Source organism: Anas acuta, chromosome Z, assembly GCF_963932015.1.
Source record: "Anas acuta chromosome Z, bAnaAcu1.1, whole genome shotgun sequence".
Lineage (NCBI taxonomy): Eukaryota > Metazoa > Chordata > Aves > Anseriformes > Anatidae > Anas > Anas acuta.
Window position 1 is genome coordinate 21,478,619 of NC_089017.1, and position 16,325 is coordinate 21,494,943.

Here is a 16,325-nt window from a genome sequence, read left to right on the forward strand (position 1 = left end):
GGTAGTTAAGAGAACAAAAAGGAGCAATCTTATTGAAACGTCAGAGTGTCAGGGACAAATGTTGCAAAAACAGTGGCATGGTTTACAGGGCTTAGCAGATAAAATATGTTTTGTCAGTCAGAATTCAAATAAGCAGAATTACTGCTTGATATTGATAGACACAGATTAGACTATTATATGCATAAACTCTATACTATAAGAAAAGTAAAAATTTGTCACCTATCAGGAAAGCAAAACAAAACAAAACACAAAGTAATTAGAATGACCAGTTATTGATTTAGATTTGTTTGTACAGGTTATGTATCATGGGACACAGCTGTCAAAACTTCTTGTTGAAGAAGTGCCTGCTTCTAATGACCTGGAATTACCATCACAACAAAGAGAGCCCTTGGGTATGTACCACAAAATCTAATATTCACCATGACTGAAAGCAGCAGAAAGTGATTTCTAAAGAGCTTAAATTCCAATTTCATCCACTGCTTTCTGATTTATTCTTTTCTACATGTGTATTGTAGATCTTGGGCTTGAAACATAGTGACAGAAATTACTAGTTACCTTTAAAGAAGTGCATGTTTCTTTTCTTTCACAATGTGGTTGTGTTGAGAGAATAATTATGACATGGCTGCTATATAAAAATATTTATGTAAAATTTTGTCTAAAATATTTAATATAGAGAAAAAGTGAAGATTTTAATAAGTGAATTTAATACTTTGTTTACTCTGTTGGAAACCCAGATAGATGCATATCTTAATTGTATGTACATATTAAAGTCATACTGAATAATCTGTGTCAGTGGAAATCCTGGTATGTTAAAGCAACATTAATAACTAGGGAGACATGTTATTCTCTAAAAATAATCAGTCATAAGAAACAGAGGGCATTAATATGAGAAAATGACATTGAATAGTTTTTTTCAGAACTGCACAGTAGACCTAAGAACTTTAGCCTGATTTTGATAACTAATGTGCTTCCAGGGAAACCCAGGTGTCTTTGACAGTCAGTTGCACTTGGAATCTGAAAAGCTTTTGGGCTCTTGTAATTGGGTCTGTTAATTTGATGAGTCAGTGCACCTCATGTGAACTGGGATACCAGGCTTGGTCTGTTCTTAAGATACTAAAAGTAAATTAAGATATATTATTGTAAAATATCTAATCTGATATTCAAACTATCATGTTCTACTGATAATTGCTTCAGGATAAGAACACTAAGATGATGAGATTATATTGTCCTGCTTCAGTAGTTAAGTTTTTACGGGGTGTAAGAGACTTAAAAAATGGATTTAGTATCTATCTTTTTATAGGCTTTTGAATATTTCACTACTTCTTATAAATTTCTCCTTTCATGGAAGATTTATGATAAATATTATAACTTCTAAAACAGGGAAATCAGTTTCTTCAAAGAATAGTTACTTGAAAAACATAAATCAGACTGGGGATCAGTAAATGTGTTTATTATTATTATTATTATTATTATTATTAATCTATTTATTTTCATGCTTTTCATAGACAGCCCAGGGTGTCTAGGGTAATCTAGAAAAGAGTAAATACTCTTTTTGTGTTGTTTTTTTGAGGTTTTGTGTTCTCAAGTGTAATATAAGGATCATATTAATGTTCAACCGTTAGTCCTAGGTGGGAAATTGAGGAGGGAAAGCTGAAGTGTTCTTGCTTTCAGTTCCATTTCAGATACTACATGGCCAGATACATACTAGGAAATTAAACAGGGTCTTAAAAATTTCCAGGAGATGATTAACCTCTGTTGTTGTACTGTGAGAATGGTTGCAGGTAGTTTGAGAGAGAGCTTATTCCGAGGGCAGCTCCCAAGGGGCACTTTGCCTGCAGTCAGCCTGCTTGAGCGTAGGAAGGTTTCTTAATATAGATGCAAGCTACTCACAAGCACACTTCTATTCTCTAATATGTAACATAATAGTCCTAATATGTACTATTATTTTTTAAATATATAATCAAACACTACATGTGTATTTTATAATAGAAGTGTATCTTGCTTATTTGAGGAATAACTCTTTTCTTTTTCTTTCTGAAATAATGAATTGTATTCACTTCAATGCATTCCAGAACACTGCTAGAAGAGAATACTGGGCCTGATGATTTGACTATTTTCAGAGCAGAATGCCATTATTTTAAGTAATACCCTTTCACTTCTTCCAGCTTTCCATATCTTAGCTCAATGTTCTGGTCACTGAGCTATTGTATGAAGAGGATGGGATAATGGGAAGAAAATGATCTGGCAGTAGCTGAATCTAGCCATCATTTAACAGCAAGAAACAGCTACTACTGAATTTTGCATACAGACCAATGTAGGAAGCATGTCCTAAGAACCTTTAATAAATTAAGGCTCTTAGGCAAGACAGGTGAAGGAGTTCCTGTTCTGTGGCTGCTGACAGCATAAGAAAAGTCCTAGTTTTTCATCTTTTTGAGATGGAGGTGCTTCCAGGATTGTATAGTAGCAGATGTTTAGGCCTTTGAGGAAGGTTAATGGAAACTACTTGAAGATCTCATTAAGCAAAGGAATCCCAGACTAAGGTGCTTTTTTTTTTTTTTTTTTTTAAACAGTGTTTAACAGAAGTTTTACAAATTGCAACTTGGGAGTGAATTATCTAAATCCCAACTAAATTGTACTTTAGACACCTATGCCTCTTCTTTAAGTCTGAGCCTTTAGTATCTTGTAGGATCACACTAGCAGGAATTACTGTATTCAAGTCTGAGCGAGAAATAAACATTGAGAAGATATACAATAATTCTAGACTGTCTGTATTTGGAGAAGCAGAATAAACTATGATTATGTGGTTTAGAATTTATTCCTGTGTCCTTTCTGATAAATGCTGTAAAGACATAATGTTTACGAAAAAATGGCCAGGAGTAAGCAAGGATTCAGAAGCAGATGTCAGCTGAAGAGCAGATGTCAGTTGCAGAGCAGATGTTCATTTCAGAGATTATACATTTAAGTGGCTTAAAATAAAAGCATAGCCAGTTTTAACAGCAAGTGTAATACATACATACATTTTCCAGGTTGCTATTTTGGGAAGGTGGTCTTTGGAAAACAGTGTGCCTGCTGCAGTTCTTGGTCCCTGGCAATCCCTGACTGCCTTTAATAGCCATTGGATACCTGCAAATATTAGAATGACTCCCTACCTTTAGTTTATGAATGATGCAAAAACTATGAGTAATAAAGGGTGTTTTCAAGGAAATTGGGGTGATTTCTTAATGGCTGATCCATGGAAACTGTTTCAGAAGGTTGATGCTAGTGTTACTTCAAGTATTGAGCATGAAATGAGTGGCTGAGCTCAGGAGGATTGCATGAAAGCAAATAAGAGTAGTTTTGTTGTGATCATACATGATACCACATGTTTCTGCTTTCCTTGAGACATGCAGTGAAACTCATGCATATTTAGTAGGCTACTTTTCAAGCTAAATTTGTATGGCATCTAAAGTAATTTTGCCAAGGAGAAAAGAGAATGCCCCAGTCATCCTCTAGCAGCTACAGCTCAGATGTAAAGCAGCAGAAAACCAAAACCTCCTTACATATTAAAGAATGTCAAGCAGAGTGGAAATTTCAGGATTTGCCTTCAAGAAAGATAAAAAGCGTAACTATTCTGTGCGTTAAAGCATTAAACCACCAGCACTAAATAATACTGTTATAAATAAATAGAGCAATGTTGTCTTCATCTTTTTGCATTCCCAGGGAAGAATTTTATCACAAGGGAGCCGAGCAACCACACCCAGCACTGCCTGAGTCAATGCACTGACTCTGTTGCTCTGCCTGTTGGGAGCTTTGACCTGAGCAACATGCGTCCAAGAACTCAGACAGAAACTGTGAAAGCATTGCTATGCACTGGAAGAGAAGCAGCTGAAAGTCTCACAGTTACCAGAGAATCAAGGAGTAAGTTTTGTTTGTTTGTTTATTTTATTAACTGGTTAAAAAAAAAAAAAAGGTGGGGCAGGGGATATAAAGCAGTTATACAAGGAAAAAAGAAAGTAGGTTGAAGGGAATTGATTTGTTTGGGGGAGGGAAGGAGTGCTGGGGAAAAATAATGACTCTGCTGATGGGTTAGATTGATCTGAAAGAGGTAATAATTAAGTTTTTGAGAGCTCTGTATGTTCTACTCTCCTGCATCCAAATTAGAAACATTTTGTTATTTTGATGTAGTTAACAAAATAACTCTATGTCATTTGAAGTATTTAGTTGCTTGTCTCCACAGAGTAAGAGCAAAGACAAATGCTTTCTGGAAGAGAAATATGATATAACAGCACTGTGGAATAATATAATTAGTGTAGTCTAATTCAGAGAGAAGAGAGGAAATGTTACTGAAGATGCTGAGATCTGTGTGGAGTTCACTGAGCTTTTAAATTTGTATTTTCAGTATTACATGCTGATTGCACATTAAACCCTATCTGTAGTATTTGCAGAATTTCAACGGTGCTTACTGCACTTTGAGCTAGCATTTTTGCTTCTACTACTGTTGATTACACCCCAGAGGGATGACCACCAACAGCCCTGATCAACAGCAGTGCAGAGTCAGAGCGGTCAGCTCACACCCTCACCATGGCCAGTGTCACTGTGCACTGGAGTGGGTAACAGTGCTGAGGTGGTTCCTGCTGTGGCAAACAGGAACAAGGCTGTCTATCAGAGGTGAAGTGTCTACGTCTGTGTCAACCACTGTAAACCAAAAGGGTATCCACACTGTAGAGCGATTCCTTACGATTCTTCAAGACTATAGATAGGCCCTTCAGCTGCAGTACAAAAGATGAAGTAAAACCTGGAGTTGAGAATCTTCTGCAGAAAATGCTTTGTTAGCCTAGTTCTCTGTTTGTTTGTATGCGTGTGTTATAGAAGAAATTAGACTGAGTGTCTTAACTGCAAGGGCAGAATATTTGGAGGGAGGTGGTTTTAAAATCACAAAAGATATATTATATAATACATTGTCTTAACATTTATGTTTCAACCAACCAACCAAACAGGCTGAACTCCCTTTGATATGAATTGAAAAGTTACACGTTATGGCTCACAGGAGCCATGTTTCTCTGCTAAACAAATGATTAGCCAGCCATGTTCATTTTTTCTCAAGGTACAAGTTGTACTTCTGCTTACCAACATAACTGTCTCATAGCATGTGTGGTCCTTGTTGCCCTATTATCTGTGTGCTCAATCCTGTCTGGAAACTTCTAGCAAGAGGGTAGGTTCGTTTTACACAGAAAAGTTCATTTTGTAGACAAAAATCCCCACTCTAACAGACATGGGGATTATGCAAAAATAAAAATGTATAATAAAATAAAAATTAGTAACTTGGAAATCCACAGTAACATTGTTCTATGTATAGATTTTTTAATTATTTGCTGCAATTGCTCTTTTAAGTGAAGGAAGGAACTGCTTATTGTGCAGTATAATCTTTAAAAAAATGTAACAAACAACAACCCTTTTTCCACTTTTTGAGCTTGCAGAACCCAAACCTTTTGTATCCACTTGTGAGGAGAACCTTTTCAGATTTCAAGTCTGAACAAAAATATTTTTGAATATAAATTATCAAAATCAAACTCTTAGTTAGGAATGAAAATTCTTTAAAAACAAATGTCTCAGTGTATTTTATCAAATCTCTTAAATGAAGCTTTGGAAGTGCCATGAGAACCCATATAACTCAAAGATGGATTTGCTGTATTGTTTGCCCTTTACATTTGTTTCCGAAGAAACATTCAGATGCACAACGCCATTGCTTCTTTACTTCATGCTAAATAAATTCTGAATGTAAAGCTCAGCCATTTTAAATTGACTTTTAACTAGTTTTCTTTTGCAGCTTCACCAGTACTGGAAAAATGATAGAAGTGTAATTAATTTCAGTTTTCTTGCTAGTCAGTCTTATCTTCTTGTCCTTACGCAGTAGAGAGTTGTGAGGCTGAAACTGCTGATGTGGCAGGAGAATATTTAAATCTAAGTGCTTCAGCAACATGAAACAGAACTATGAAGTATATCTATACCTCATAGACAGGTGTAACATTAGGGTACTAGTAAACATTGCATATACGTATTGGCAAGAATCTTCCATTAGATTTTAAATTGTGAACTCTTCAGAAGAGGGATCTCTTTGCTTCATTGAACTTGTTGAAATATTACTTAGGTATTACTCCAAAACCCAAATCTGGCCCAGTGTAGTTTATATTTCCCTGCCTTAAGTAACTGTAATGTAAAGAAAGGTAACCCATACTTGAAAGCTTGTAATGCTTTTGGTGCTGCATAGAGTTCCAATTCAGAGCTCCAGATTCTGCAAGGCTTAGAGAACTAAGTCAGAAACTACTTTCAGTGAAAAACTCTGCAACTATTATCTTAATATTTTTGGAGAATAGCTGAAAAAGATCTTGAACATTTAGTGATTCCAAAATCAGTATGTGAATCAAGAACCCCAAGATTAATTTTCCTTTTTTTTTTTTTTTTTTTTTTTTTTGGTGGGGGGTGAAGGTGGGGGAAGACACACAAAACATCATGACTCAAAGGAGCTTGACTCTGTATATCTGAATTTTGTGGTTGGGAATTACTGAAGTAGTGGCCCACCATCACCATCAATAATGGCAATAACTATATGGAAAAGGAGAAGTACAGAGAAGTGTAAAAAAAAAAAAGTCCACAGCATCTTACAAATGTGCTTCCTGCATTTAATAGATGTGTCTTCCTTGTTACCTGTAGCAGAATATTCATTAACCACACAATGTCCTTGTTTATGTGATTGTAAAAGACAGGGGCATGTACTATATATTATTTATATTTTCTGCTACTTTATATTTTGTACTTTGGAAGCAGTGTGAGATCCTAGACTAATACTTCTATCCAGAATATTTTTCTGTCTCAGTTATTTCATGGTACAGCTATTATTTGAGTTCTGGCTTCAAAAATTTATTTTTGATAGTGTTTGAATGCATGCTGTGTTCTCTTCTTTACGACTTACAGACAAAATATTTAAAAATATTTTCCAGCACTTCTAAGTTCCAGACATTTGCTTTAGGTAGTTACATACTTTATGAAGAAGCAAATAGTTCTGTCAGCACAATTTACAAAGCTGTATTTTCCAGTAACTTTGCATGCCATTACTGAAGTATAGACTTATTCCTTCTGCACATTTTTCCTTTCCAAAATCCTCTACCTGCTCTTATGTGACTGCCAGCAAGGTAAAAGGCAGAATGTTGTGTGACTGACTGGGAGTTGAGCTGAATGGCTAGCAAGAACCAAAAATTCACTTTTGAGGTGGTCAAAAAAGGAAAAACAAGAAAATGTTCTCAAGGACTACATGTTGTGGAAACCAATTGTAAGATTTTAATTTCTGTGATTTCTTACCTGTTTTTTTTTAATTAATTCATTTCTGAAACTGGAACATCACCTCAAAAGTAACTAGGTGACAGTGAGAATGATTTCACAGAACCATAGACTAATGTAGGTCAGATGGCACCTCTGGAGGTCTCCAGCCCTGCCTCTTGCTCAAAGCAGGGCCAACTTCCAAGCTAGATAAGGTTGCTCCAGGCCTTGCCCAGTCAATTTCTGAATATCTTCAAGGATGGATGTTCCACAATGTCTCTGTACAAGCTGTTCCAGTGCTTGACCATGCTCATGGTGACTTTTTTTCCATATATCTAGTTGGAATCTTATATGTTAAAATTACTGACAATTGCTTCTTTTTCCTCTGCGTAAGAGACTCATTTTCTTGGGAAGTCTGGTAAAAGTAAGTCAACTGACTCCTAAAAGCTTTAAGCAGTGGCTCTCTGGCCTTTTTATTTTGTGAAAATAAATAAATAAATAAATAAATAAATAAATAAGGTGTAAGGGAAATCCTTTGATAACTGACCTTTCAGTTGCACATAGCAGCTTTTCATCTGCTTTGGTGGTCCTGTGGAGACTGCGAGAAGACTAAGACAAACAGAACTGTTGTAGATAACGTTCCAAATACACATCAGTCTTTTTTCTACCTTACTCAAGAAAGCAATAAATGAAAAGCAATGTGATTAACAGCAAGCCTCAAGAGGAAGTGCTTTCAGCTGCTGTGTTGCTTGAAACAGGGAAAAGACAGACTTTTTTTTTTTTTTTGGTCAAATTAAGGGTATTAGTAGACAACCTCATACCTCATAATCTTACCTTGATGAGCATTTGGGTAATACTGCACTTTTTTTTTCTTTTTTTTCTTTTTTTTCTTTTTTTTCAGGACCAATTTTTCACGAAGTTGGAACAAATCTTCTAAGGAAAACAATTCAGTGTTTAAATCACCACACAATAACAGCTAGGGAGAAGTCTCTAGAAGTTGTTCTGAGACTCCACATAAAATCCATTGAATGAATCACAGCTCTTGTAGATTTTGCCAGTGCACAAAAAGCATGAACTATTGGTTTTTCTATCAAATAATTGTTCTGACCTGAGCTGTAAATTGACTTATACGTTATCTTCTGTTTCTTCCAATCTACAATTCATTGTGCTGTAAATTGTGAGAATTTTAAAGTGATACTTTTTAATTACTCAGGGTTGTTTCTGGAGCTGGTTCTTACTAATTTGGCACATTAAACTCAGGCTTTCTAAAATGCTTAGAAATAATTTTAGAGAATTCTGTATTTACCTTCCATATGAGTACACAAATGAATTATTGTCTAATCAAGTATAAAATAATAGCTCAAAATAGTAAGTCTAAAAAGAGAGAAGCCTGTGGTGAGAACCTGCAGCCTGATAGTCAGAGCGAGAAATAGTCTCCTATTAATCCTTTTAGAGCAATCTTACTGCCTTTTAATAAATGATATTGGTAAATGCACTGATATCGGTAAATGCATTTGTTGGAGAATTTAGTAATTCGGTATTTCAGTAGAATGATTGACTTAATCCGGAAATGGAAAGGTCATCTGGACAGCTGTGTAAAAATATTTCGGTTAGAAAAAAAAAGTAATCAGGCATAATGTTTTATATTTTATATATATATGTATATATATATATATATTTAAATAAATTCAGTCCTGAGTATAGATTCTTTTATGGGATTCTGTATACATTTCAAGATTGATATTTGTGTATTTGTCAATAACGCCTCTCAGCTTTTGAGGAAAAATAAAATTACAGCTACTCTGAAGACAGTAAGAGCTGCAGAGACTTAAATTATTCTCTCTTTTCCCTGATAGCCTATTGTAACATTTTATTTCTGTATTGTAACATTCTCTTTATGTAAGGAATTTACTGTTCTGTGTTCCCAGACTGGTAAATAAGAAACTTAAAATGCTTTAATACAGCAGCGCAATGACCCTGAAGAGTAGCAATTCAGAGTGTATGATATCGTACAAAGTATTCATTACTGGCTAACATGCATATGCCCAATGTATCTAGCAAATGAGAAAAAAATGTTACTGTATAAGATTATGATGTGGGCACAGCTTTTAATGGTGAGTGATATACTGTATTTATATCACCTATATAGGCACTGCTTGCAGAAAAGCTATGAAGTATTATTAATGTTACACTTTCCCCCCCCCCCCAGATATTTAGAAATAAATTTGCTAGTAACTGTATCTTTCCACAAAGTATATCATCTCATTGACTGTGTTGCAGGAACAATACTTCCTGCTACAAGAAATATAAAAATAATTAAAGAAATTTCAGTGTAAACCTTGAAACTGATGCTTTAGAATAAAAGGCATGAATTCCTGCTCTTTAATCGCGCCTGCAAGTCCTTTTTCCATACAGAAGCAGAGTGTAACAAGAAAGGTCACTGTTATGAAATGAATTCAGAGAAGAATGACTCTAGATACCTAATCATTTTTTTCTGCTTTATGACATTGCTTTTGTCAATCTTACTGGAGGACAAAAATAAAGAATGAAGTCCTGCAAAATACTGTTCTTTATCAAGTAGAAGAAGAAACAGTACTTTCTCAAATCTACCATTTTATCTAGCATCAAGAGAATAGAATAATGATTTGTGAAAGCATGAATTAAATTCCAAATTATTGCCATGCCAATTCTATTTATAGGCAAATGATGAGCCGAACCTACAGGTGATCTGTGGTGAGTAGCTGTCTGATACATGAATGAAAGAAGCATAGGCTGGGTGCTCTAAGTCCTCCTGATACAATTTTAGCTGTGCGCTAAACTGCAGCTCATCATTATAATCCATTAGTTAGCTTCCAAATGGAAATTATTCATTTATTTATGTCACAGGATGTTACAAATAATATTCAAATTTTTGAAAGGGGATTAACTACCAATATAAAAAATACAGCAGGTGTATTTGATAAATTATGTTTTGGGGGAGGAAAGAGTGTTTTCAAAATCAGGACAGAGGTGGATGCAGAGTGTCACAAAGCAAGTAGCCAAAATCCTGTAGCCTGTATCTTTTAGGGAATACCTCACCTTTGGGTATCTGAATTGGATGTCATGTCTGATTGTTAGACAAAGATCATTAATCTTTTTGTAAAGGCAAAGATCTTGGACTGCAGGATACAGGGAATGAGAATCTGTCAGAATGAAGACCTACATCACATGAAGTGAGTCAAGAACTGTGGAGAGACCTGGAAAGAAGAAAAAGCATTTTGACGGGAAAAAACAACAACAAGATAAACAAACAAAAACAGTTACCATGGGAGCATCTTATTTTGTCAGAGAAAGATCCAGTCTTACAATGATGAACTGTCCACAGTCATCTAATTTTCCAAGATGCCAATTAATGTCTTAATTAGCTGAAATAAGTCATTTGCAACATTACCACTAGCAGGGGCAGAACTCATGTGCCTCAATTCAGTAGCAGCCTCTTAAGAGTCATGGGATCTAAATGTTGTTTATGTGAGGTGCTGGCTGTCATTTCTGGGCGTGAAGGGCCAAAGCCTGCTGGGGTTCCTGGCTTATGGCTGGTGTTCTCTATTCGGGGTCCTAAAAGGAGCGTGGAAGAAACCCGAGAAACCTGAAATCTAAGGCTGTTTTTTTTTGTTCTAAATCTTCACTGCCTAATCGTAGATCAACTGCTGACATCTTTCAGTGTGTTGTCCTTAGAGTTTCTCTTTGCTGATGCATCTGTAGCCCACTTATTGCACCTAACCAGATCAACTTGAGCTAGATGAATAGCATCTCCTGTGACTTTGCTACAGATATCACAAATCAGTTAGGCTTTCTCTCGGGTGTAGCAATAACCTTCACCTGTATTACAGAAGTATGGACACTAGATTGACTGCTGCCTGTATATTGACTCAAATATGCTGGTGGTTATAATACAAGAGCATCTAAACAACTTTTACAGATAATTTACACCAGTAAAATAGTTACAAAATGCTTAATGTTATCTCTGGATGGTTTCAGCAATTTGTAATTGGAAAAAATACTGGTAGGATAGCCATTTAAAAATAAAAATAATAATTTTAAAAAAAGATCTTTCAGGGGATATTTTAGTGATCAGAAAATGGAGGCTGCACAGAAGTAGCAATCATTGGTGACCAACCTTTATGCAAACTGGAGATTCTGGCCTGACATTTATATTTTTGTGCCACTAATGGGAATTATCCTTAAATAGCATTTTCAGGTTCTTATCTACCACAGAAGCAAGATCTTGTAAAGTATTTAAAACATTTAAAAAGGCTTCAAAAATATAAGGCTGAAAGAGATACCAATGCACACAGAGAAGTTCTTGGCAGGCAGGATGGAAAAAGTACCAAGGGAATATGTTTTCCCCAGGTTTACAGGGGAAAAAAAAGAAAAAAAAAAAAGTTAATTCTGATATTGATAATGATTGGTACTTTATCTTCTAGTTTATGAAGGTGGAAGAAAACTGAGAGCACTTGACAAGACAGCAAAGGTGGTAAAGCAGAGAAAAACCCTGGCTATGTGCACACTACCTGCCTAAGCTTTTTTCTGAACCTGAGGCACACAGTTGAGTTTTGGATAGTAGCATGGGAGCAGTTCTGCACTGCTAAAAGCCTGTAAGCTGCCAGTAAGGGGAAGGGAGTTAACAGATGGCAAAAGGGAGAAAGGAAACTTCAAAGTGGGTATTAAAGTGATAAACATAATAGAAAGCAAAGAGAGAAAAGGGAAGAAGAGCTGAGAAAGAAAAAGGGAAATGAGAACGAAGTGAGTCGCTTGTTTCAGAATATGGAGTAAGAAACACAGAGACTAAATGTTAAAAAACTGATTGATACCTGCTAAGGAACAAGAGATTGTGTGTGGATGTAGAAACTCTTTTTCCCAACACTGCTGTTCAGAACCAATGCGGAGGCTTTGGAGTGTATAAATTGTAGTGCTTTTGCTAACCATTACCTAAAATTACTAAAAATTAGAGGTTAGAATGAAAAGGATTTTTTTTTGTTTGCTTCTGTGTTTTTTTTGTGTGTGTGTTTTTTTTTGTTTTGTTTTGTTTGTGTGTTTTTGTTTTTAAAGTATACACTCAGGTAAATTTGTATTTATATTAGAATGCTGGTGTTTAGGTGTTTACTGTACAAAATCTTTATCCAATTGGTAAAACATTAATTTGTCCTGAAGGAATCGGCAAAGAAAGCCATCAGCTGCCGGCGAATCAACGAACAAAACCAATGGATTTATCTGGTCATAACTTTATTACACTTCCAAATTTGATTTTAGATTTTTTGTAAGTTAGAATATTGCAGTGAGAGTGCTGAAAAGATCATTTCCAGAAGTGAAAAATGAATGTCTTTTCTCCAATTATGATATGAAAAAACATTGTTCACATAACTTCAGACTTTGCCAAGAAGTTTCCCTGTGCTGACCTGCAATATGTGGGCATTTCAGGATGAAAAATCTTTCTCAACACATTGAAACAGGTTGAAGTCATGCCTGTCATGTTACTCTAGACCCAGTATTAATGATAACCTTTCAGTTTCTGCCAGTTTATTTTATCAAAATATTCCCAGGCTTGCTTTTAAGATTTATTTTTTTCCTGAAGGCATTGTCCTTAGAACTGTTTTGTAACTTCCCATTCAGGCATTCCTCCTTACACCCTTCGAAAATTACTTCCAGTTGAGTGTGTAAGGGGCCTCTGGTGTGACTGACCACTCCTTCATAAGAGGTGCAAGCTTTGTGTGAGGAGCACTGCGATGTTACCTCTCGGATGGGGCATGCATTCAGACTGCCCGTCTTTGTTTGCCATAGATCAAGATACTTCAATATACACTAGCCGTCAGATTATAGCTCCATCGTGCTTTTTTTTTTTTTTTTTTTTTTTTTTTTTTCCATTATGCATTGTGTTATGCTAGGGACATACTGAAGACACACTGGGGGTGTAAAATATGGAGTGATATCCTATTCTCACTGAAGTGAGTTTTGCTGTGTGGAACAACACACACCCTCACGTGCAAGATCGTGTATTTGCAGTTCTGAACTCAGACCTCTCACTTTTATTAGTAATTTGCTGCTTCTCTGCATAGGGTGGTGAGTGATCATGAAATGGCAGGCAACTGCTGATTGAGCATGAGACACAGTTAAAAGGTCCGATACCTACAAGACATGCAGATTTTTCATCACTAGGACCTACCAGTGTGGTCAGTGCAGTGACTCGTGCATGTTGGAATTGTAGTAGGTAACACAGTTAGAAAACTTTGGTGACAAAGGAAGACAAACTCCTGGTATGGCACATCAGAAAGGAGTGCAAGCTAAATGACCACCTGCTGTACCTTGAGACATGTTTCCTCTGTATTTTAACAAATATTTCTTTTGGCCAGTCTAATCATCTTGAAACACCTGTCCTCAAGACACTGAACGCCATCAGAACACATTTATTTTAAACAGAGGCCACCACCACTTTTCATGACAATCCTTCCTGGCCAGCATCTGCTACATGTGGCAGTTTCCATGTTGGGCTGGTTGTGGCAGCTCTAGCACTGTGCCTACCCATACTGAGTGGAGAAAGTGTGGATGAAAGAGGAACAAATCCCAGTAACTCTGAAAACAGCAGTCTCAAGTGCCTGTTGGATTCTGTACCCCTATGAAAACAAACAAACAAACAAACAAAAAACATTTGTTGCTGGTTCTCAACTCTGCCATTTTGTTACTGATTTTAACAGTAAAAACTACAAGTTCAGTTGCTCTGGCAGCGACACAAATGCCTTAAACTCATGAATTGCAGTAGTTGTTTCAGTCCAGCAGGCATTTAAATAGTGCAAATACCCATTGTTCAATGCAGTAATTTATTTATTTATTTATTTATTTATTTGTATAAACGTGTACAGCTTCATTTTGGTACAGTCCATTCAGGATTATAGGAAGGACGTGGTGAGAGGGATCCTCACCCTGAGCACCAAAACACAAAGCACTGCCTTGTCTCACTGAAGTCTGGGTGCAAGTACTGTGGTAGCACCACGGGTGAGATATCTGGGGTCTTAGGCTACGAGCATCCTAGGGCACAGGGATCTGTGATGACTTCATGGTTCTAACAAGCTACTAACACCTGTGTAATTAATAGTGCCAGTGATTGCTTTCTCTTGCTTCAGCATGCATTGTGTAATCATTTGCATTCATTTTCAACAGGGTCTTCTATCCAGTTCAACTCAGTAGAAAGTCTGACACAAGTTGTAAATGAGACATTACTTCTACGTACAGAGGAGTTTCTACCATGGTCTGTAATGGAAAAGCACTGGAATTTCTACCTAGCATGTGAAGATTTTGGATTCTGAAGACTTCTTGAGTGCTAACATTATTTTTTTTCATCAACATTTAGAAGTAAACATTTGAACTCCTAGAACCAAGTGCTTTGTTACCATCATTCTGATAAATCGTTTGCCCAGCACTTGGAATGGACTGAAAGGTTGTTTGAGTAAATGAGAAACTGAAGAGTACTTCGTAGCGGGTGAAAGTAACTGTCAATATTGAATTTTGTGCTTTAACATCATTAAATGGGAAAGTAGACAAGGGCCTGTTATATGCTGGTGCACAATGAAATACAGTCTGTGTTGGTAAGTTTGTATGATACTCCACTGATTTCTCTGCCTTCCTACCTGCCTGTGCTTGACAGTACCAGGCAGGTACCAACACCTGTGCTCACTTTTGGTGAGCAATGCTTTTGGTGAGCAATGCTTCCAAAGCACATGCTATCAGAAGTGGCTGCAAATGCTTGTGCAATAACGTGAGCTGTTAGGCAGAAGTCAAGAAGGGCAACTTTGAAAATAACCAGCAACTTTGCTTTACTGGGCATGGTTATATACAAACATTTGAGAATGGGATGTGTGTTGTGAGAGGTTAGAAAAGGGCTCTTAACATTTCAGAGTGCTCAGGAAAATTCCATTGGTGTTGCAACCGAATCTATCTGATAGTCAAAAAATGCACCAGCGTCTGGCAGGAAATACACCAAGTCCATTCCTGGTAAATGGATTTTTCCAGGATGTTTAACAACATCCTAGGTTCCCACCCTGATCTGTGGAGGCTTTCTATTTGTTCTTATTTTACAATGTGTGAATCTGCCTCAGTAGCGTATTCATAACACATTTGACTGTCATGAGAGTTATCTGCATTCAAGTGGTGTTCTTGCTCTTTCATTCCCCAGATTGTAAGGAGAGATGAAATAATAACACCTACTACTCCTAACTCCAGTGAATGGGGTGAGAAATACCTCCTGTCAATACCTAACATCCTCAGCTCTCTATCTGGAGTCAGAGGAGCTGTTCTGAGCTGTTCTGCAGGGATTTGATTAGTGTCTTAAGTGGGAGAAGGTTTAGAGAAGAGAGAGAGGGGTCTGACGGGCAGAGTTGGTACTCTGCCCTGGGATGCATGAGCAATCATTGCCTGATGGGCTGTAAAGATTTAAAAAAAAAAAAAAAGCAAAAAAAAAAAAAAAAAAGCTAGCTGCCTCGAAGCCAAAAAAAAAAAAAAAGTTAAAGGCTACTGACTGACAGGTATTTAGTAAAGGTCAGTTTCCATGCAAAAAGAAAATGGAACATTCTCACAGCTGTTGCAGCAAAACAAACCTGAAGGCATATTGGTTTAAAGGAACTGTTCATTCGGATGGAGGGAAGTAGTTTTTCATTAGAAGTTGAAGATTTTTGACTGTTAAAATTACTGCCGAGTTACTTATGTGTTTGCTTGACTTTTTTGTTACCAGATGTTTAATAAAATTGTGGTATAAAAACTGGGAGGACTTGACAGTAATGCTTCTCGCCCATCGTTATATTAACACGATTAGATGACCTAAGGCAGTACGAAGATACGGTAACAAAAGTCTGAATGATTCAAAACGGGTAGAGAGGTAAAAATGCAGAGAGCTACATGAAAACAGCTCGTTAACACCTGAAGTAAAAGTCAGTTACCAGCTTGTTGTTGCTGTTGTTCGATATTTGTATTGAGAAAGAAAGGCTTTAGCTTGACAACCAATGTAG

The 16,325-nt window shown here is 36.5% G+C and overlaps 2 protein-coding genes across 3 annotated transcripts in view; one reads left to right on the forward strand and one right to left on the reverse strand.

Moving 5' to 3' along the window:
* ANKRD31 (ankyrin repeat domain 31) overlaps positions 1–16,082 on the forward strand; it is a 66,521-nt gene extending 50,439 nt beyond the window's left edge. Inside the window, exons 24-25 of the mRNA XM_068666615.1 lie at positions 296–392; positions 14,485–16,082. Coding sequence (XP_068522716.1) covers positions 296–392; positions 14,485–14,630 — 243 coding nt within the window. The 3' untranslated portion in view covers positions 14,631–16,082. The remainder of the gene's footprint in view (positions 1–295; positions 393–14,484) is intronic.
* The window catches only part of HMGCR (3-hydroxy-3-methylglutaryl-CoA reductase), a 282,132-nt gene that overhangs the window by 69,380 nt on the left and 196,427 nt on the right, over positions 1–16,325 (reverse strand). The window lies entirely within an intron of this gene.